This window comes from Leuciscus leuciscus, assembly GCF_965113295.1.
Source record: "Leuciscus leuciscus genome assembly, chromosome: 2".
NCBI classification, from domain to species: domain Eukaryota; kingdom Metazoa; phylum Chordata; class Actinopteri; order Cypriniformes; family Leuciscidae; genus Leuciscus; species Leuciscus leuciscus.
The window spans coordinates 55,503,344-55,526,974 of NC_138726.1; the positions used below are offsets into that span (position 1 = coordinate 55,503,344).

The following is a 23,631-nucleotide window of genomic DNA, read 5'->3' on the forward strand; positions in this document are numbered from 1 at the left end:
ACTAATTTTGGATTAGCTTTGATTAAACAAACATTAAATCGAATCGAATAAAATAAAATATGAACAAACTAATCAAAAACTTTATCATTCTTGTAATTATTCTTGTTATGACTTATGATGGTTAGCCAGAAATGAACCAGAAGTGTTTTAATTTATTCTAATTTAGTCTAGTAATGATTTCAGGATGTGTGTTGGGTGCAAATCATCAACATGACACTTAAAGTATACGAGATCAGAAACAAACCTCAAGGTTTAGTATTTTCTTATTTTATTGAAAAATATCTCAAACACTAAATCACACACCAAAATAATTGGATGTACACCACAGTAGATTCACAGAGTTGTTCATATAATACAATATTCACAGTTATATTAATATAAAATCTACACGTCTGTTTTCTGTTCTTCATTTGCTACTATTGTTAAATGTTCTGGGAAACTGAGGCCTTTCTCCAGGGCGTAGGATCTCCAGCGCTCGTTGTCCGCCTCATGAGTGAGATAGCGATGTCCCATCCGCAGCTCGAACTCACGCAGGTCACACCACATCTGGAAGTTCTGCAGGACACATGGACAACATGTGCATAAATCATACTGTGTTCATCTGTCCATCCAGTCAATGCACTTAAACATGCCAGTAAAATATAATTGGATTTGGTTGATTGTTTGAGAAAGTCACCAGACCTGAAACCAGGGATGACCCATGGCTTTGCCAACGCTGAACCTGCGTCTCACCACCACCTGCAGCAGGTTATTGATCAGATTCACCGCTGAGAGAGAGAGAGAGAGAGAGAGAGAGAGAGAGAGAGAGAGAGAGAGAGAGAGAGAGAGAGAGAGAGAGAGAGAGAGAGAGAGAGAGAGAGAGAGAGAGACATTAACAGAAAGAAGGAAAGTAAACCCTCATTTAGGTGTCACACTTGTGATCCTCGGCAGTCAGAACAGACTGAGGACAATAAGAGTGACAATTTGTTAAAAATGAAATTAATGTAGCCTACTATATTTTGTTGTAATAATATTTATTCTTTAATATTTTGTATTTTGAGTGGATTTCATGGTCCTAGACGATATTCACCTCTAAACTATGCACTGTTTATTTTATTATTAATTGCATTAATACAGTGTTAAAAAACAGAGCAAGGTATCATGGGAGACAGATTGGTGTCAACTGGTCGGAGAAATAAAGAAAATCATATGTAATACAAAATATAATAGTGCTGTCAAACCGATTAATCGCATCTAACATAAAAGTTTGTAAATATAATACACATCTTACATTTCATTTAGTTGATTGGTGACGAACATGAAGCAGAGCAACCGCTCACTGTGTAGAGAAGCCTGACCCTAAAATTAAGATATCAGGGCAAAAATGCCTGTGTATGAGTTTTTCTCTCATATTTATATCATATGATATAGTTAAAGGGATACTCCACTTTTTTTGGAAATAGGCTCATTTTACAACTCCCCCAGAGTTAAACAGTTGAGTTTTACAGTTTTCGAATCCATTCAGCCGATCTCCGGGTCTGGCGGTACCACTTTTAGCATAGCTTAGCATAGATCATTGAATCGGACAGGACCATTAGCATCTCTCTCAAAAAAATGACCAAAGAGTTTCGATATTTTTCCTATTTAAAACTTGACTCTTCATATCATTACGCCTGCTGGACTCATGGTTTCGGCAGCAAAGTTTCTTGATTATTACGCAGGAATGAGAGTATAGTTCCTAGCCATATCAGCCTAGAAAATCGCAACTTTTCATTTTCCGTCGGTCTTAGTACACGATGTAACTACAGAAGAGTCAAGTTTTAAATAGGAAAAATATCGAAACTCTTTGGTCATTTTTTTGAGAGAGATGCTAATGGTCCTGTCCGATTCAATGATCTATGCTAAGCTATGCTAAAAGTGGTACCGCCAGACCCGGAGATCGGCTGAATGGATTCGAAAAAAAAGTGGAGTATCCCTTTAAATAATTCCTAAATGAATCCACTGTTTGAACTGATCGAATGAATGAATGACTCACTAACTTACTCATTTAGACATTTACCGCCACCTATTGGCAGTTTTCTTTTTTAAATTAATAATAATAATAATAATTCATTACATTATATAGTGCTTTTCTCGGCACTCAAAGCGCTTTACATATAAGCATCTTTTGATCTCCTCAACCACCACCAATGTGCAGCCATATTGCACCAGAGCACACACACACACACACACACACACACACACACACACACACACACACACACACACACACACACACACACACACACACACACACACACACACACACACACACACACACACACACACACACACACACACACCAGCTTACTGGTGGAGAGGAGACAGAGTGATGAAGCCATTCAGTGTGTATGGGGATGATTAGGAGGCCATGATGAACAGAGACCAAGGGGCAAATTTGGCCAGGACACCGGAGTTAAACCCCTACTCTTTTTCCGAAGGACATCCTGGGATTTTTAATGACCACAGAGAGTCAGGCATATTAAGAAACTTTTATGCTGCGATTAATCACGATTAATCGATTTAACAGCACACATTTTTTTAAATACATGAGAGTAAGTGATAACAGAATTTTTGGTGAACTGTTCCTGTAATCCCCTTTAAAAGCATCATTCATCGGTCTCTCACCCTCCAGTGAGATGAGGGACCACGGCTGGCGCGGATACATGAACGAGGCGTTCGTGATCTGCTGATTGATGTCCTCGTCCTCGTTGAAAGGGAACGTCCCGCTCAGGCTGACGTATAAGATCACCCCCACAGCCCACATGTCCAGAGAGCGATTGTAACCGTGACTTCTGATGACCTCGGGCGCCAGGTACGCAGGGGTCCCGACCACCGAGCGCCGGAACGACTTCTCTCCGATGATGCGAGCGAAACCAAAGTCACATAGTTTGACCTGAAACAGAGACTGTGATCACATTTGGGACTTCTGGATAGCGAATGACTACATTTACACATTTAACAGATGCTTTTGTGCAAAGCGACTTGCATTGCATTTGTCATGCATTGCTTGTTTGAGCTGTTATATAAAGCAATATCTGAATATAGGACACATGCAATTCTAGACTTTACTGAAAATAACTGAAATTCCTCTGAGGGAACAGACCTGAGGAAACGGCTCAGGTGACGCCAGCAGCACGTTTTCTGGTTTCAGGTCACAGTGTGCGATGTGCCTCAGGTGCAGGTACCTCAGAGCCTCCAGAACCTTCAGCAACACATCAACAGCGAAAGAGAATAAAGATGAAGATGAAACAACACTTCTTCAGTCTTCATTGATTTACTCTCTTAAAAATAATGGCTCCACAAGGGGCTTTTCACACCGATGCCACAAAACCACCATTTGACCTTTCAGTGAACAGTTTTTCTTAGTGTGAAGAACATTCTAAAAACCTATTTATCTTTTTCCACTATAAAGAGCATTTTGTGGAATGGAAAGATTCCATGGATGTTAAAGTCAATCATTTTATCCCTTAAAACTCATCTTTGATCACCAAAATAAAAAAATGTCCTTGAAATTTTTTTCTTCTTCATGCCTTAAAATATCTTGAATGTAACTCGACACCCTTGCCTCATTTAGTATACGCGGTTCTATAAATATGCAAATGAGCCCCGCCTCCACTCACTCACTCAGCTCAGAGATCCACTGGTTGACGATCACATGTTGATCTGATTGGTTACAAGGTAGTTTGTGACGTCAGAAACACCAGCGATTTCAAAGCGTGTTTTTGAGACTGTCTTTGGTTCACTGCAGTTTTAAAGAGAAAATACTCAGCAATGGTGTCGACTTATGAATTTACACATGGTTTGTCTTAAAGCGTATTAATAACACCACATAGACACATAAACAACATTAAAAGCTGGATTTTCACCACAGGGGGACTTTAAAGGATATTCATGGGACCACAGAAGCCAATAAAGAACCTTTATTTTTAATGTTGTGATGCATTTGAAAAACACCTGTTCCATTCCTGGGTCTGTTTGGACCCGGTGAAACGTAAGGTTATAAAACAGTCAGAAATTAATATTTTTTAACTAAAACCATATTGTATCTGTATCATTAATTAGTGATGTTTTTATCATGCTATTACTTAATTTACCGCCTTTTTATTAATAACAAAACTGCAAATTCAAATTGTTTGAAATTATTTTTTTTTACAAGTAAAGCAGGAAAAAACAGGGTGATGCAAGAAAATACAAATTTGTATCTATATTTATGAGACATTTTCTTTGAATACATCATTTCATGAAATCTATAAGAACATATAATATGAGAACTACCAGGATGAACTCCATTGACTTTGATGGATTTAGTTAAATTCATTTGAACTTATAACTCATGACTGCTGAAAACAAAATGTGTAACAATTTAGTTTAAATGGTTATATTTATTTAAACAAATCTGAAAAATGATGTGTAAAATACACATAAATAAATATAACCATTTAAACTAAATTGTTACACATTTTGTTTTCAGCAGTCATGAGTTATAAGTTCAAATGAATTTAATTAAATCCATTTAACACATATCCAAAGTTTAATTTTTGTACTAAAAACTATGGATTTTGTCAAAAAATATTAATTTTGTACCTCTTCCAAGTCAAAACTAACCCGAATGCAATAGGACGGTTAAGATCTATATGAAGTGGATTAGTGTGCAATACATGCACAACTGTTTTCAACATTTATAATAATCAGAAATGTTTCTTGAGCATCAAATCATCATATTATTATGATTTCTGATGGGATCATGTGACACTGAAGACTGGAGTAATGATGCTGAAAATTCAGATTTGATCACAGGAATAAATTACATTTTAAAATATATTCAATTAGAGAAATATATTTCAGAATATTAATGTATTTTTACCGTATTTTTCGATCAAATATATACAGCCTTGGTGAGCAGAAGAGAATAAAATAACCATCTGGCAACGTAGAAATATTAGCTATTAAGGTTATTAAAAAAAAAGACATCTCAAGGAACTTTATCAATTGGTTCCCCCCAAAAATGAAGTTGGAGTTGTGTTGTGTGTTTTCAGCGAGCTCATTACCTGAGTGACGAGGAAGCGTGCGGTGCGTTCAGGCAGACGGCCGTTCTCGTGAGATAAAATGGTCTCTAGCATGTCGCTGTGGAGCTTCTCCATCACAACAAACGTATATTCCATCGTCTCAAACATGCCTTCTAAACAAATGACTCCTGGATGAGACAGTTTCTGAAACACACACACACACACATCTGGAACATATAACAACAATAAAAGCAACACAATCGGTTTGAATTGTGTGGAAACATACCTGCAATATGGAGACCTCGTTTTTAGTCTGTATCTCCTGTTTGGAGGGAAAGCGTGTTTTATCGATGACTTTAACAGCGACGGGACGTCCCGACTGCCTGTGAGTGCCTCCGTAAACCACCCCGAACTGACCCGCACCCAAAACCTCATCAGAGAAGATCTGATACAGCTCACTGATGTCCTGCAACACACACACACACACAGGTTATTCTGTGAAACACACCGGGTGTTGTGTGAGGAAACATCTTTACAGTAAATAACAGAGAGTTTCACCTGAGTCTCGTCACCGTTCTCTCCTTCACCTGCCAACACACCAGGAGCAACTTTATTTAACATTATAGACATACAACAAATGCAGAACACTACAACACTAACAATAAAGTCTCATTTGTTAGTTAATGCAACATGATCAATGTTTTTCAGCATCTTTGTTGATGTTAATGAAAATACTGTTCTTTGTTTGTTTGTGCATCAATATTATGTATGTAGCAATATATTAAAAGTTGTATATATGTCGATCTGACTGTATCCACACACACACACACACACACTCACATAAAACTATATACACTATATAGCAAATCTCAACTGCTTGATTGCTTGTATTATTGCTAAGTGTAAAATATATGATCACACAGCTGTAATCTGCAACATGCAACTATAAAGCATGAAGGTTTTATAAACATTAACATCATGATTTTCAGTAAAGCTTCTTTGAAACGATGAGTATAATGTGAAAAGTGCTATACAAATACATTTAGAACCTTTCACAGCCATATACACACACACACACACACACATATATGTTTACACACACACACACACACACACACACATACTATTTATCAGGCCTATTCATGTTCTCTAGAACCATAATTATCATCTTGCTGCTCTCACCGGGGGCGTCTGTGGTCTCGCACGCGGTGCCCTGGACGGGTCTGAGGGCCAGTTTGAGGGCCGAGTCCCACGACGGGCCGTCCTGATCCGCGAACACACAGTACACCAGTGATGATGTCAGCAGCTCAAACGAGTGCTCGCTGTTGCCTGGCAACACCGGGACCGTGAGCTGGGTCGGGCCTCGAACCTGCAGCACCTCCGACAGAGAGATCTCCTGCACAAACACACACACACACACACACACACACACACACACACACACACACACACACACACACACACACACACACACACACACACACACACACACACACACACACACACACACACACACACACACACACACACACACACACACACACACACACACACACACACAAGCAGAACCTCATGAAGACCTGATGTAGAGTATGTGTCAAACGTGGATGTGTTTTCCATTATGAAGTGTTAAAGTGTTGAAGGTCACATGATGCCATATGAAAATGAACAAACCTTATAGTACTTGCTGCTGTTTTCATTCGGGTACAAGGTGATACTTTTACAATCTAATACCCAGTAGTGACGCTTTCTCTGCAAAAAACAAACATAAAAATGATCTACAAACAAACACACACACACACACACACACACACACACACACGTCTGTCTATCTTTCCATCCATCCGTAATTCTTCACTCTTTTGAACTTTCTTTTCATCAAAGTATCCTGAAACAATAGTGTATCACGGTTTCCACAAAAATATTAAACATCACAACTGTTTTCAACATTGATAATCAGAAATGTTTCTTGAGCATCAAATATTATTACAATTATATTATATTTATAATATTATTAAATCACATTAGAATGATTTCTGAAGGATCATGTGACACTGAAGACTGGAGTAGCGATGCTGAAAATACAGCTTTGATCACAGGAATAAATTACAGTTTACAAGATATTCACATAGAAAACAGTTATTTTAAATTGTAATAATATTTCACTTTTTTTCTGTATTTTTGATCTAATTAATGCAGCCTTGGTCAGCAGAAATATTAAAAACATCGTTCTGAGCCCAAACTTTTGCACAGTAGTGTATTTAATCATCTATGAACAGAGAGGAGTGTCTCACCAGTGTGTCAGTGCTGGTGTAGTGGATCAACCAGCCTTTCTTCACCACTCCACTGACTCTTCTCTTGCTGTGTTTGAGAGACTGCACCACTCGCATCAGAGGGATATTACTGCTGAAGCACGGCCTGACAAACACACACACACAGATGTGAACACGCTGAGCTCTCTCCTCTGGATCATCTGTGGTGTGAACACTTACGTGACAGGAGTCTGCAGCGTCATCATCATCTGCTCCGCTGGCGGAGGGTCTTTATATCGCAGCTCTTCATAAAGAGCGTTTACTGACACCACTGCCGCGTTCTCCTCCGAATCCTGACTCGCCTCTGAAAATTCAGTTCAATTCAATTCACATTTATTTGTAAAGATCTGTTATCAGAGGTAACTGTCTAAGTTATGTATTTCAGAAATGTACATGTACAAAATTAAAGTTAGCGAAAAAAATTTTGATTTAAAGCTGCAGTCTGTAGTTTTTCCTCTTTGTCGCCATCTCTGTTGGAAATCTGCAATTGCAGTTATTCACGGAATTATCAACTTTACGTGGGTTGTGCCTCGGCACGGCACAGCGCGGACGAATCCAATGTTTTGAGGAGAACGTGCGGCGTTCAGTCACCGCGCCGGGGTGGATACTGTCATTCGCAATCACAGATTCTACTTTTGGGAAGTATGACCAACATTAGAATTTCCACCGGAAAATGTCGTCTGAACAAGTAACATCCACTTTGTTCTGACCAACTAAGGGAAAAAAAGCATTGCAGTAAATCGCGCTGATTAAAGGGATACTTCACCGATTAGCATTAAGCTTTGTATTAGTAGAAATCCGGTAGTATTTTCGAGTGACCGTGCTTCCCTCCCTCATATCCCCCTGAGATGAGATATTTCTGTATTGTGTGTCTGGAAAAAACATCTGATGACGCAAAAATCGCATTTAGACTCCATCCAGTAGGAGGAGCTCGTCCCGCATGTGTTGAACCCGCCCATAGGGGGATCTCACGATAAAACGCTGTCTTTTCAGTTTCGAGTCGACTAGTAGCCTAGCTGTATCATTTCTCCCGACACTGCCCTCTGTAACCGGTAGGCGTGGCTCGGGAGTGTCCTCGTAGGCCAGTGACGCAAGTGCATTCTGGGAGTTGTTGTCTTTCATCCACATGAGCCAAAAATACATTTTCTGGCTTTTCTCAGTCCAGAAGGCACCAACTTCTACAATAATTTCACATTTCTACTACATAAATGACCAACTTTAAATACACATTCATCTTTCCAGCGGTGAAATATCACTTTAAATCTAACGATCGCTTATCATATCACGTCAACCCGTGCAAATTCCAGTGGAATTTGGAATTCATTATCTTAAGCACATTCACTTTTGGATCAAGAAAGCTTAATTTACACAAAATTCTCCATGTTAATATTGATTTTCAAACATTTTCTCAGTATGTTGACAAAGTTTGTCAAAACAAAAAGTATCAAACATCCCTTGATAAAAAAAACAATTATATACACACATATATATATATATATTAAAATTGTCAAGTGTTTATCCATCATGCATTTTTGCACTGCCTTTAATTTGTTACTTTACATGAAAATACTACATTACAGTAATTACATAAATAAATATGATTTCCAAATGAAAAATGTAGGTAACACTTTATTTTATGGTGTCCTTGTTACGCGTGTTACATGTAGTTGCTGTAGTAATAACTATAAATTATGCATAATTACATGCAACTAATCCTAACCCTAATCCTAAAGTAAGCACATCTAGTTACTTAATATGCATAATTACACTGTGACAAAGACACCTTAAAATAAAGTGTAGAGTGTATGGGAGACAAAAAACAAACTTATAATTGCCTAAGTGACCTAGAAATGTTTTCAACGGTAAATCAAACTGACCTTCTCCGTTTGCCCTCTCACCCCGACAATCAGGAGGAACGAGAGACTCACATCTGCGGTGGCAATTAAACTTACAGTCTGGAGAGAAATGAAGAAACATGTTATTGCTCAGAAGACTTAATTAAGTTCAGTATATCAAGGTTGACTTGACTTGAAGAAAACGATTTTAAACGTTTTCTTTAAAATCTCGACAAATCAAAGCACAGTTTAAGATCTCTTCCAAAACTCAGGGAAGAGAGACTCATGTGAGATTACCTTTTACCAGGACAAACAAATCTGATTTGATTTCTCACCGATGTTTAAACTCTTAAAAATAAAGCGTTGAAAAGGGGGTTTTCTATGAAAGCTTGTTTCCACCACAGAATAAAAAATTTAAAAGATAATTAATTATTTTTATCTCAAAATGGCGGGTTTACATCACGCAATTCAGATTTTATTTCACAAAATTGCGAGATACAAAGTCAGAATTGCGAGATATAAAGTCAGAATCGCGTGATATAAAGTCAGAATTGCGAGGAGATATAAAGTCAGAATTGCGAGGAGATATAAAGTCAGAATTGCGAGGAGATATAAAGTCAGAATTGCGATGAGATATAAAGTCAGAATTGCGAGGACATACAAAGTCAGAATTGCGAGGAGATTTAAAGTCAGAATTGCGAGGAGATACAAAGTCAGAATTGCGAGGAGATACAAAGTCAGAATTGCGAGGAGATACAAAGTCAGAATTGCGAGGAGATATAAAGTCAGAATTGCGAGGAGATATAAAGTCAGAATTGCGAGGAGATACAAAGTCAGAATTGCGAGATATAAAGTCAGAATTGCGAGGAGATATAAAGTCAGAATTGCGAGGAGATACAAAGTCAGAATTGCGAGGAGATACAAAGTCAGAATTGCGAGGAGATATAAAGTCAGAATTGCGAGGAGATATAAAGTCAGAATTGCGAGGAGATATAAAGTCAGAATTGCGAGATATAAAGTCAGAATTGCGAGGAGATATAAAGTCAGAATTGCGAGGAGATATAAAGTCAGAATTGCGAGGAGATATAAAGTCAGAATTGCGAGGAGATATAAAGTCAGAATTGCGAGGAGATACAAAGTCAGAATTGCGAGATATAAAGTCAGAATTGCGAGGAGATACAAAGTCAGAATTGCGAGGAGATATAAAGTCAGAATTGCGAGGAGATATAAAGTCAGAATTGCGATGAGATATAAAGTCAGAATTGCGAGGAGATATAAAGTCAGAATTGCGAGGAGATACAAAGTCAGAATTGCGAGGAGATATAAAGTCAGAATTGCGATGAGATATAAAGTCAGAATTGCGAGGAGATATAAAGTCAGAATTGCGAGGAGATACAAAGTCAGAATTGCGAGGTGATATAAAGTCAGAATTGCGAGATATAAAGTCAGAATTGCGAGGAGATACAAAGTCAGAATTGCGAGGAGATATAAAGTCAGAATTGCGAGGAGATATAAAGTCAGAATTGCGATGAGATATAAAGTCAGAATTGCGAGGAGATATAAAGTCAGAATTGCGATGAGATACAAAGTCAGAATTGCGAGGAGATACAAAGTCAGAATTGCGAGGAGATATAAAGTCAGAATTGCGAGGAGATACAAAGTCAGAATTGCGAGATATAAAGTCAGAATTGCGAGGAGATACAAAGTCAGAATTGCGAGGAGATATAAAGTCAGAATTGCGAGGAGATACAAAGTCAGAATTGCGAGGAGATATAAAGTCAGAATTGCGAGGAGATATAAAGTCAGAATTGCGAGGAGATATAAAGTCAGAATTGCGAGGAGATATAAACTCACAATTGCGAGAAAAAAAATTCAGACTTTATATCACGCAGAATTGTGAGAAAAAAAGTCCGAATTGTGAGATAAGGTAGGCTTAGATCTTACGGATCTATGAATGAACCGCTCGTTTTAAAATCAGTTATTAGTAATGACATCTGCTTCAAACATTACAATGCTCATGATCTCGTTCACTAACTCTTCAATAAGTAAATCCACTTCACTGGCTAATTACTCCCCAGACAGCAACATAGTGTCGGTCCAGATCCGGCCCACATCTGGGACATGTGGATTCCACCCGGCGCTGCTCTGAATAAGGTCTATAATCCAACCCACTTTGAAACGGTACTAAACTGCAATGGAAAAGCAAAGCGAGCCAAATCGTACCATGCAGTGGAAAAGCTCAACTTACAGTGGAAAGAGTCCAACAACATTGCCATTGAAATATACAGAGCTACCGCAAAAACTGAAGTTCAAAGACAAAATTCTAAGTAGGTGAATTGGGACACAGTATAAATGTTTTTATCTGAATCTGTGACCTTTGACCCCTCTCACCGGTGCACTGCATGCCCTGTCTGAAGAGGCCCTTGAGCAGCCGGAAGCAGTGCTGGCACATGGTGGGTTTGGTGTAGGTGTGTATGTGGAAGGTGTGAGGAACACGCGGTCGCCCCTCCTTCCCCTCAGACACCCCCACACACACCGGCACGTCGACCCAGGATGGCGGCCGAGAGCGCGACGGCTTCCTTATGCTGATCTGATGGAGAAGACAAACTTCGTCAGGGAGTAGATCTGCACGATTAATCGCAATGAAACCGCACGCGATCTGGCAAAGGCGGCGATTATTTGATGCACAGCTTTTCAGTGCAGCGGCTGATCGGTAGTGAATGCTCCATCTGAACACCAGAGGGCGTCTCACACACACACACACACACACACACACACACACACACACACACACACACACACACCACATATCCATCTGAACACCAGAGGGCGTCTCAAACACACACACACACACACACACACACACACACACACACACACACACACACACCACATATCCATCTGAACACCAGAGACCGTCTCACACACACACACACACACCACATATCCATCTGAACACCAGAGACCGTCTCACACACACACACACCACATATCCATCTGAACACCAGAGGGCATCTCACACACACCACATATCCAACTGAACAGTAGAGGGCGTCTCACACACACACACACACACACACACACACACACACACACACACACACCACATATCCACCTGAACACCAGAGGGCATCTCACACACATTCACACACACACACACACACACACACACACACACACACACACACACACACACACACACACACACACACACACACACACACACACACCACATATCAATCTGAACACCAGAGGGCGTCTCACACACACACACACACACACACACACACACACACACACACACACACACACACACACACACACACACACACACACACACACCCCACATATCCACCTGAACACCAGAGGGCGTCTCACACACATTTACACACAAACCACATATCCATCTGAACACCAGAGGGTGTCTCTCACACACACACACCACATATCCACCTGAACACCAGAGGGCGTCTCACACACATTCACACACACACACACACACACACACACACACACACACACACACACACACACACACACACACACCACATATCCATCTGAACACCAGAGGGCGTCTACAGAGCCATACATCAATGACAAGCTGCGCATAACAAATAATCGTGATGTGCCAACTCATTTAAGTGCGATTAATCGTGCAGCCCTATCAGGGAGCCTTTGAGACCGCGGACAGAAACATGAGCGCTTGGTTGTTCGGGGTCGTCACCTCCTCCAGACTTCCTCCCGCGTGGTTGGAGAGCGACGGGGGTCGCGGGCGTCCCGGGGGAAACAGCGACAGGCTCGGCCCACACCGGCGAAACACGCGAGAGCAGTCGTTGGGCAGCTTGAACGCACAGCGCTTGTGGAAGTCGAGGCCGCAACCTGAGGAAAGTCACAGTAAAACATCAGTGTTTCCCGCAGTCTTAAAGTCACACTTCAGTGATAGACAACATTATGCAATAAAACTAATACCAAGAATCATGTCATAGAAGCTATGCAATAAAATAAATACAATATCATTTATATTATAAATAATACATTTAAATATTGTAATAAATATGAATATTAAATAATAAACAAACACATAAATAAGAAATTAAGCAATGCAATAAAACAAAAATACCCTATATAAGAATACATTTTATTATATTTTCAGTGTTTGGTGCAGTCGTAACTTTAACACATTTCAGTGTTAAACAACAATGCAAAAAAAAAAGAAAAAGTCCTGTTACTAAGCAAGAATAAATCAATTCCAAATGAATATTTATAAATAAATGTATATAATTAATGTTATAAATATTAAATAAGAAATACAATATATGAATAATAAACAAACAAATAAGCAATTAAGCAATAAAGTATGTAAATATTCTGTATAAGACTTAATTTTGTTGCATTATATACAGTGTGTGTTAAAGCGCAGTCATACCTTCACATTTCAGGCCCTGCCGGACGAGGCCCCATAGCATCTCTCCACAGTAGTGACAAAACGTAGGTGTGCGATACGATTGGACGACTAAGGAATGTGGGCGGTACTTTGTTTCGGTCACCAAAGCCGTGCCTATAGAGGGATCAAAGTGATTGACAGCTGTCAACATCATCTGCATGGAGTGTGTGAGTGTGTGTGTGTGTGTGTGTGTGTGTGTGTGTGTGTGTGTGTGTGTGTGTGTGTGTGTGTGTGTGTGTTTGTTTGAGTGTGTGTGTGTGCCTGTGTTTGTGCAAGTCTGAATGGGAATGTGTGTGTGTGTGTGTGTGTGTGTGTGTGTGTGTGTGTGTGTGTGTGTGTGTGTGTGTGTGTGTGTGTGTGTGTGTATGTGTATGTGTGTGTGAGTGTCTGTCTGTCTGTCTGTCTGTCTCTGTGTGTGTGTGTGTGTGTGTGTGTGTGTGTGTGTGTGTGTGTGTGTGTGTGTGTGTGTGTGTGTGTGTGTGTGTGTGTGTGTGTGTGTGTGTGTGTGTGTGTGTGTGTGTGTGTGTGTGTGTGTGTGTGTGTGTGTGTTGACTGACCAGCGAGCACCACCTCCACGAGATCTCCGTCACGTAAGTCATGTTTTTCAGTGAGTCTGTGTAAGACCTACTCAGTGTGTGTGTGTGTGTGTGTGTGTGTGTGTGTGTGTGTGTGTGTGTGTGTGTGTTGACTGACCAGTGAGCACCACCTCCACAAGATCTCCGTCACGTAAGTCATGTTTTTCAGTGAGTCTGTGTAAGACCTGCTCAGTGTTCGGCTCGTGTCTGAACAACAGCAGCTTCTCCTCCAGACCATTGACACTGCACTCCGGAGCCTTAGAGAACACACACACACACACACACGCACAGACACACAAACAGTAAAATACTGTGTTAAACATCACAATGCAACAAAAGTGATGGATGGATGGATTAGAATTATTAGATAGACAGACAGACGGACGGAGAGACGGACAGACAGACAGACGGACGGAGAGATAGATGCATAGATTGAACCTTTAAACCAAATTGGTATTAAGAGGTTTGGCCCTAAAAAATTCAGCAAACAGCAGCAACTGCAGATACACACAATCAAACGCTCAAACTACACAAACACACACTGTGTGAGCAGAGCGTGGAGTCCAGACTGATGAGTGTGTGGATGCGAAACTCTTCATCAGATCATCTACATCACACACACACACACACACACACACACACACACACACACATGAGGACACAACACTACATCACACACACACACACACACACACACACACACACACACACACACACACACGAGGACACAACAGTAGATGAGCTGCAGAGTCTCTGAACACACACTCATGATCCTCTCATGAGAGATAAAGTGGGTCAGATCTCGGGTGAACGACTGCATCATGCTCTCGCTCATGTCTTTCAAATGTCAATCATTCGCTTTTTAAATCAAACGGATGTGAGTCAAACTGAGACTCTGAAGTCGATCTGAAAACATTTAGGAAACATGAATTGTATTAAACACATAAACAACACAAATTACACTACAGTAACTGACCAGATGTTTTAGTTGACAGTATTGAGACGATTGCTTTTATGGAGCTAAAACTAAAATCATTGTTGGTTAAAGTTACTTTTAAAAGTAATGCATTACAATATTGAGTTAATCCCTAAAAAGTAACTAATTGTATAAGTTACTTTTTCTAAAATAAAATAAAAATTCTACCAAACTTTTTCTACCCCCCAAAAAAAACAAACAAACTCTGATTTTGGCAAATGTAAAGGCCCATTCACACTAAAAATGAAAAGAATAAGCCTCAGGCTGAAGTGCACATTCACAATCATTTATACAGTAGAGGGAGCAGATCACATGACTAACGTAGTGATTCAACGACAGCACTAAAAACTGTGAATTTTTGAGGGGATATGATTGAATAATAGAATAATATCTATTTTTATTTCATCATTAAGTAATACTTTGAAAATACCACATAGTTCGCTACCACTATTACTTCATTAGCTCAATACCACGTTAATTCACTGCTTCATGGTCCCGCCACATCAGCTTCAAACACACAGTCAACTTCCTGTCTGAGACTGAACACAGAGGAGAACCTCAACACATCACACCTAATTCTGAAAACACGAACACACACACACACGTTTCCGTCGCAGCCCGTCACGCAGAGTGTGTCGTTCTTAGGCTGGTCAGAGTGTCACTTTGTTGTGGTGGTGTTACTGCATGCAGGTGTGTGAGGCGTTTACCTCATGTTCAGGTCACTGGATCTTACTGGAAGCGCTCGGGATGACGTATCGGAAGGTAAAGCACGGGATACACACCACACTGCAGTGTTTCAAACTTTTTCAGACCCCTTGATGGATATCAAGATGAACTAATCTTTCACAAAAGCCCAAAAATAATTGGGGACCACGTGCACAAGATCCCAGCCGTGGAGGTCATTTTGAAGACCCCTACACGTCATTCGCCGAAGTGTGCAGTTTACGACCAGAGCACACCATACGCAGTTCATGTTTTTACATTGCTTTAACTCATCAAAATAAGTTAAGCAGTTTTCAACTTTTTCTTAATAAGTTATACTGTACAAGATGCAACACATTTTTAAGTCAGTTTAATGTGATTTGAGTTGAAATTACTTAAATATCCAAGATGACTGTACTTAAACGCAGCAAGGTTTTTTTTGTTGTTTTTTTACAGTGTGGTTAGGAGACCTGAAGGGCAAAACATCCATAGATCTGAAGCACAGGCTTGTCAATCTTCCATCGGTTATATGAAATGTGAACAAAGTGCAAGTTCTAGGCACTTGTGATTCCTACAGCAGGTACAACAGTATTTCAAAAACAAGATCCAAATGGATTATTTAAAAAAATAAAATAAAAAAAAGGAATATTGCAGTATTTGCATTAATGTGCTCTGGTAATCTTTAACTCTTTCCACGCAAGCGTTTTTTTTTTTTTTTTTTACCAGCCAAAGGCAGCATTTTTGATCATTTTCACAAAACGTTTTTGGCTCCCACTATATATATATATATATATATATATATATATATATATATATATATATATATATATATATATATATATATATATATATAAACTAGTTTAATGCATTTTTTTATCAACACTTGAATAATGTGGGCATGTTTAATTAAAAAAGCAACATTTTAAACAAAAGCTCAGAAAGTAGTTGCGTTTTTGGTCTGGAATCCGGATCGTGTCCATCAACTCCGGTGCAACCTGTCACTCACATGAGATCCAACAACAGCAAACCACAACCATCCAATCAAATCCCCATCAACAAAATCAAGCCCCGCCCTACATTTGTTCATAATCAAGCAGCAGTTTCACTCGGATACGTCAGCTTCAAGAGCTCGTGTGTGTGTGTGTGTGTGTGTGTGTGTGTGTGTGTGTGTGTGTGTGTGTGTGTGTGTGTGTGTGTGTGTGTGTGTGTGTGTGTGTGTGTGTGTGTGTGTGTGTGTGTGTGTGTGTTGGCACTCCGATCACCTCACGCTCACACTGAAAATGTCAAAAACTGTTAGCCTTTTATGTTCAAACCAGTCACTTTGAGCGTCGTAACTTTGGAGATGTTGTTTATGCTCAGACAGCAACATTACACACTAATTACAGTTAAAAAAGTGAAATTATAATCAACCACCCATTTAACATGCAATTTTGCAAAATAATATGCAATTTCCAATTAACCTCTAGCGATAAATAAACCTAATTTTATGTATTTTCCCTAGATTATGTGATTGGATTTAAGTTTTTTATAAAAACAACTGCAACATTTCTAAACCATATTTAAAATAAGAATATAACCATGTTTCTGCGATGACTGAAATTAAGCACGCAATGTAATGAGATCATGTAAACATCAAGTGTGCTACTAACATTTATCACTGCGTATGATTTCACACAGTATTTATAGATAACATTAAGTACTGTACATACAGTATATTAAATGAGCATGTATCTAATGTGTGTGAATGACATTATATGAGAGCGGTGTTCGTGTGTGTGTGGGTGTGTGTGTGTGTGTGTGTGTGTGTGTGTGTGTGTGTGTGTGTGTGTGTGTGTGTATGGGTGTGTATGGGTGTGTATGGGAGGTCATTCCATAAAAAAGGTCAGTGTGTTGTGTGTGTGTGTGATGATCCTGTACCACTGCAGTGGAAACTGCACCATAAGAAGGTCAAGCAGAGAAACAGGTGTGTGTGTGTGTGTGTGTGTGTGTGTATGTATGGGAGGTCATTGCATAAAAAAGGTCTCTGTGTGTGTGTGTGTGTGTGTGTGTGTGTGTGTGTGTGTGTGTGTGTGTGTGTGTGTGTGTGTGTGTGTGTGTGTGTGTGTGTGTGTGTGTGTGCGCGCGCGCATGTATTTGTGTGTGTGTGTGTGTGTGTGTGTGTGTGTGTTAGGGGAAGAGTCTGTGGTTGGAAAGTTACAGGCAGATGCTGTGAACCGCAGAGGACAAACAGAGAGGCGGCCGGAGGAGGAGGAGAGATGCTGAATGAGGGCTGAGATGTGTGAATGTTTGAGTGACACCTAATTCTGAAGTGTCTTCTCACACACACTCTTCTTTAACTTCCCCTTCTTTCATGAATCTTCCTCTAACAAATAGGTGAGAATTCTTCTTACAACCAAAACAATGACCATGCATAGCAACAGCATAGAAACCACCCAGAACAGCCTGGCAAAATGTGTATCTGAAAATGGTTAGATTATCAAAAACACAATATAGACAGATAACATCTGCAGATGACTGAATTATGATAGTTCATTCACTTCACAACCTGTCGAAAGTAAACCAAGACTTCATGAACCAATCACTGTTCAAACACTAAGCAATGGAAATGTTTTATAGGTAACAAAGGCAGACTTAAGGCCAGTCAAGTCGTGCTATCGTTCCTCTTTAAAGTTAAGAGGGTGAAGGCTATGAAAGGGTACTTTTGTTGTTGGAGAAACTGAGTGTAACAATGGTTTGTATGGACTGGATGCATGCGCTTGACCTTTTGGCTGGGGGAAGCAGCCCTTACTGAAGTCATTGTCAGTAATGTGTTTTTATTAGTGTGGGTGTTTAACTGACACTGCATGGATGCATTACAATGTACGGGAATAGTTCCACTAAAAATGAAAATGATGTTGTCACATAGGTGTCGATTTCATCATGAGTCATTTTGTACCCACCACTTTCCATAATAATTGGACTTTGGGTTCGATTTTTTGACCGTTTTCAGTGCTTATGAGGAGCAATATGAGAGAGAAATATGGGGATCATTGATCGTTGTTTAGGTACATACACCACGTTAAGCTTTTTTCCTTACAATAGGCTCTAATGAAGCAGAAACGCTTAATGTCAGATTACGTCCATAATAATTTGACTTTTGTTTCGATTTTTTGACCGTTTTCAGTGGTTATGAGGAGCAATATGAGAGAGAAATTTGGTAATCATTGTTTAGGTACATTAAACCACGTCATGTCATATTGTCAACATGGTACTTATGAAGCGGAATAGTGGGTCATAGTCCAATGCTTTTTGAAAACTTAAGGCTTTCTTCTTCATAAAACGAGTCAGACATTTTTGTATACATTTTTATTGATTTACATTAGTAAGCTGCAGGACATCGTCTTTCAAAACATGACCTACGCAAAAGATAGAGAAAAAAAAATGAAAATGAAATCGTCAATTACTCATGACATCACCCTGGGCTAACGTTCACTGTTTGCGGTGTCAGTGTTGATTGGACGAACACCGCACGCGATTTGTTTACATAAAAGCTGTATCATTGTGCATCTCATATATCGCCGACTGCACTATCAACTTTATCTTGACTTTTCACACAATAAAGGCAGAGCTGCCAGACTCACGCAATTGACACTTTTCACAGCAAAGAGGACACTGACACCGACAGATAAGACAGAGCAGGATCCTTTTGATATGAAACTAATTCTCAGCTCTCAAATTCGGTCAATTTTATTACGAAATTCAAACAATAAATACCGTGTTGGCGCTTTTAAATGTGACAGATCGCTGTAGCGCCTCAGTTCAAGCGGCGTGTGAACCGATCATCTCTCTTTACTACTAGTCAGTTAATAGTAAATAAACACGAATAAACAATAATAGGTAGGTTGAGTACAACTTATCGAAATGTAAATGCCTCATGCATCGCATCGATCAATCAGTGTTTTTCATCCGCGGAAAGAGGTCAATAAAACAGCTGGAGAGCAATAGGCTATGTTACATTTACCTCAGGAAAGCCATTAGATGACCATAGCAGGTTAGTTGGCAAGAATAATTTGTATTTTATAATATATTTAGTATTAGTAGCCTGTAAATGAGTATTTTGCTAAATATGTGCACTATATTACATATTTATTATATTTTTACTTATATCATTAAAATATTATAATTATAAAAAACGCATTATATTTAATAATGCCTAGCCTGTTTACAGCATTATGTGAGAATTTCTTTGAGAAAATGTAACATTACATTACAGATATTTATCCAAATTAATCGATATTGAATCAAGATCGGAATCAAACCACAAGAATTTAATTGAAATTGTATCAAGCAATAATAAAAGCAGTAGCCTACCAGTCATTGCACCATGTAAACATGGTAACATGTTGTCACTAAACTTCGTAAAATTATGTTTAGTTAGGCTACCAAATGTTTTGACATCACAATAGCCTACACAGTTTTTTTTTTAGTTTTTTTTTACATACCCCCAATCCACCCTTTCCAATGAGACGGTGTCTTCTTCGCTCCAACTGTCGCGTTCACTCATCCGTCATTTTCCCCCTCAAACGCTAAAACTACTATTCCGTGACTGTCCAAAGCATGTGAATATGAGGCACGTGATTGGTCGTCAGTGGCTAAGCATCTAGCTGTGCAAGTTTAGCTGTGTTAAGTTCGTGTTTACATCGTCAGGTGCGTTCAGTCACTTTGGTCGGAGTAAGATGGCGGTGAATTTATAAAGCCACTGTAAACTTCATCATATATTATATATGTTATATTATGCTATCATATTTTGTGCAGAAAACTAGCTATATTTGTTGTACAGCCTGACAATGCTGAACACCTATAAGAATTGCTGTATTCTGATTTGTTTCTCACTTACATGCCACCAACTTATACAGATCGGGGCTTAAAGTCCCCCTGTAGTCAATAATTTTATCCCTTAAAGGCACACTATGCAAGATTTGTACCTTAATATAACAGGAATATAAACTCGTAGTTGGGCGAATCATCCCGATAGCAAAGCAGGAGGGGGATGCCGCTAGCAAAACCAGCAAAAACCTCTATGGAAGACACTAGCACACATTTCAGACGTGAATCATGGCAGAGTCGACGAAGAAAGCACGGTCGGAAGAGTCAGAGACTCTGAGTGGTATTTACGTCAGTAACGTTAAATACTCCACAGCGACTCTAGGGGTGGCTGTTTGAGAAAAACGGAAACTGTATAGTGTGTCTTTAAAACTCATCTTTGATCACCACAATGACATATTAAATGTTTTTTCCTTGAAAAACACGGTTCGCCAAAAGTAGTATGTTCGAATACACAGTATTCGAAAAACAGTAGGTGAAAAGTACCTGGATGACCTACTACTTCCAGCGAGATTCTAAAGTGCGCATACGATGGACACTTTACTCTCCCATGAGGCCACAGGATAGGTCTTGTGAATAGCAGTGAAGCGACGCAAATTACGCTAGAAGGTCACATGACGGTAACAACATGGCGGATGCAGTACGTCTGAATTTCATTCATACTACCCATATTCATACTATACAGAGCATGCTTCTTTTAACGGTCGTGAAGTAAATGAAAATTCAAATGTATAGTAAAGACAATACGCCTTTTCAGACTTGACAACAAGCTGAATGGAACGCCTACTTCTCTAGATCCAATCAATTCCCAGAGAGAAAGAACAAGCCACACCCTCTATTTTTCTCATTCAATATTCATATCACTCAAAAAATACATCACAATACTGAAGTCGGCCGCAACTTCCGGTTCACGCAGACTTTAAAGACGTCGGTCTAGTGCGTGTTTACATTGAAAGAATGGAATGGTTTACATTCCACAAAAAGAATGGAAAAGTAGAGCAGTAGAATGAAAAAAAACGCGTTCTGTGTGAACACTGCATCATTTCACACTGTGCACGTTTGGCACCGCAAAGCGGGGTTAACACTGTGGTAAAAAGCTAAAAAGCATTGCTAATCCCACTGCTAAAGTACAAGTGTACTCCAAGTGTACTCCAAGTGTACTCCAAGTGTACTCCAAGTGTACTCCTTTACCCCGGGGTTAAGCGCAGTCTGAAAAGCCCTAAAGCTATTATAAGTCTTTTTATAGCGCTTTTTGTGCTTGACTGCCCCATTCACTCATTTGTTGTATGAAAGTCATACAGGTTTGGGGTAAATGATGCCAAAATTTTAACTTTAATTAAGTTTTAACATCACATGCTCGATAAAAACATCAAATGTTGAGGTTGCACAGTACCTTTCTCTCGATGATTTCTGCTGCGAGATGCTTCGCCTGCTGGAAGCCGAGGCGTCCCTCGGGGATCTGTACCTCCTCTTTGAAGAGCCCGATCTGAAAGAGGACACGCATGGGCCTCGTCACTGTGTATTCGGGCCCCATGGACAGCTGAGAGAAAGAACCTGAGAGGAAAGAGAAGAGGTCATCTCAGAGACCAAACTTGGTTCCTTCAGACGTTCACAGGTTCAGACTTACCTGGACCCATCTTGCTGTTTTTTTAACTATCTTGTAATTGCAAATCTGTTTTATAGTGCATCACTAATGGTTAAATATATCATCATCAGAAAGCCAAAGATCTTTGGATGAAAAATGCCCCAAAGAAGAGGCTCCTTCAAGCTTAAGGCAGCAAATGAAACTAGCATTGACCTGCCTTTGTTAACATTAAGATTAAACCTTAATATAGTCGTGCTCCAAAAGAGGAACTTACCAGAGACATAACTGCTGATGTCAACGCTTTTTGGGCGGAGGTTTGTGTTGGCAGCCATTTTCTTAACGTTGGTGAATTCGAACTAGCACATTTCACAGACCTGTGTGAGACGCTTCTGTCGCTGCTCTGGTTTCCTCATGCTTTAGCAGTCGAATGACAGGCAGCGGAGACAGGAAGTTGACACTCAAACTTCAGTGTTTCTGCATGTGACGAGTGGGTCTGCAGAGCTGCCCACCAAACACAGCGCATCAAACCTTATCTGATGAACTTTAAAACAGTTGGGAACTGAAAGCATACGTGCAAGTGCTGGGCTCAATAGCCCTTTAGTATACAAAGGGACTAATTTCAGTTTAATACTTTACAAATGTGCATTAAATCAATGAACTGTGTGTCTTGAGCTACACAGAGATCCAATGTCAAACTTTGACAAAAAAAAAAAAAAAAAAGAAAAGATTCTTAAACCCCCTAGTTGTTGACCATTAAAGTCAGGTGATCTAACGCTCTGAGCTGCAGAACAATTTTACTCTCAAACTTGAGGTATTTTTACGCGCCAACAATGTACTAAAACTGAAAAGTTTTCCTTGCATCGTTTCCGTACAGACGACAACATTGTCAAAACGATAGCCATTCATGTCTGTCCCAATAGCCTCGTGGGCAGCACGACTACATATAGCGCCGTTGCGCTTCGGGTGACCTGAGTTTGAGTCCTGGCTCGCGGACCTTTTCCCGATCCTCTCGCTCTCTTTCTCCCCCCTAGTTTATTGTCCCCTCTATACCATCCTATGATAATAAAGGCAAGAAGAAAAAAAAGAAGAAAAAAAAATCGATCACCATTCACACGGGTCAGTGAAAATTATTTAAAAAGAAACACTAAATATCAGGGACCTTCAATACCAAGGGATAAGACTACCCTTCATTTGCTAACAGAGGATATTGGATTGACTGACATATGGCGCTTGGTAAATCCAACAGAAAGAGAATATACTTTTTTTTTTTCTCATTGCCATAAATCTCACTCTAGGATAGATTTTTTCTTGC

At 39.7% G+C, this 23,631-nt stretch overlaps 1 protein-coding gene and 1 long non-coding RNA gene across 4 annotated transcripts in view; one reads left to right on the forward strand and one right to left on the reverse strand.

Moving 5' to 3' along the window:
• The window catches only part of LOC309493364, a 70,063-nt gene that overhangs the window by 36,512 nt on the left and 9,920 nt on the right, over positions 1-23,631 (forward strand). The window lies entirely within an intron of this gene.
• On the reverse strand, positions 248-22,758 carry prkd4 (protein kinase D4). 3 transcript variants are annotated; one of them, XM_082162350.1, is made up of 19 exons: positions 22,594-22,758; positions 22,128-22,288; positions 14,379-14,450; positions 14,176-14,242; positions 13,601-13,732; positions 12,899-13,053; positions 11,566-11,764; positions 9,217-9,294; positions 7,520-7,643; positions 7,322-7,445; positions 6,702-6,779; positions 6,210-6,423; positions 5,586-5,614; positions 5,314-5,493; positions 5,070-5,231; positions 3,125-3,223; positions 2,647-2,914; positions 682-767; positions 248-555 (listed from the first exon to the last, which is right to left on the reverse strand). In XM_082162350.1, exons 1-19 carry the CDS (start codon positions 22,649-22,651, stop codon positions 385-387), a joined length of 2,457 nt encoding a protein of 818 aa, XP_082018476.1. In that variant the 5' UTR covers positions 22,652-22,758; the 3' UTR covers positions 248-384. The 3 variants fall into 3 exon arrangements, with proteins under 3 accessions (XP_082018476.1, XP_082018475.1, XP_082018477.1); XM_082162349.1 differs by lacking the exon at positions 14,176-14,242 and having other exon boundaries at positions 14,312-14,450; positions 22,594-22,757; XM_082162351.1 differs by lacking the exons at positions 14,176-14,242; positions 22,594-22,758 and adding an exon at positions 22,362-22,528 and having other exon boundaries at positions 14,312-14,450.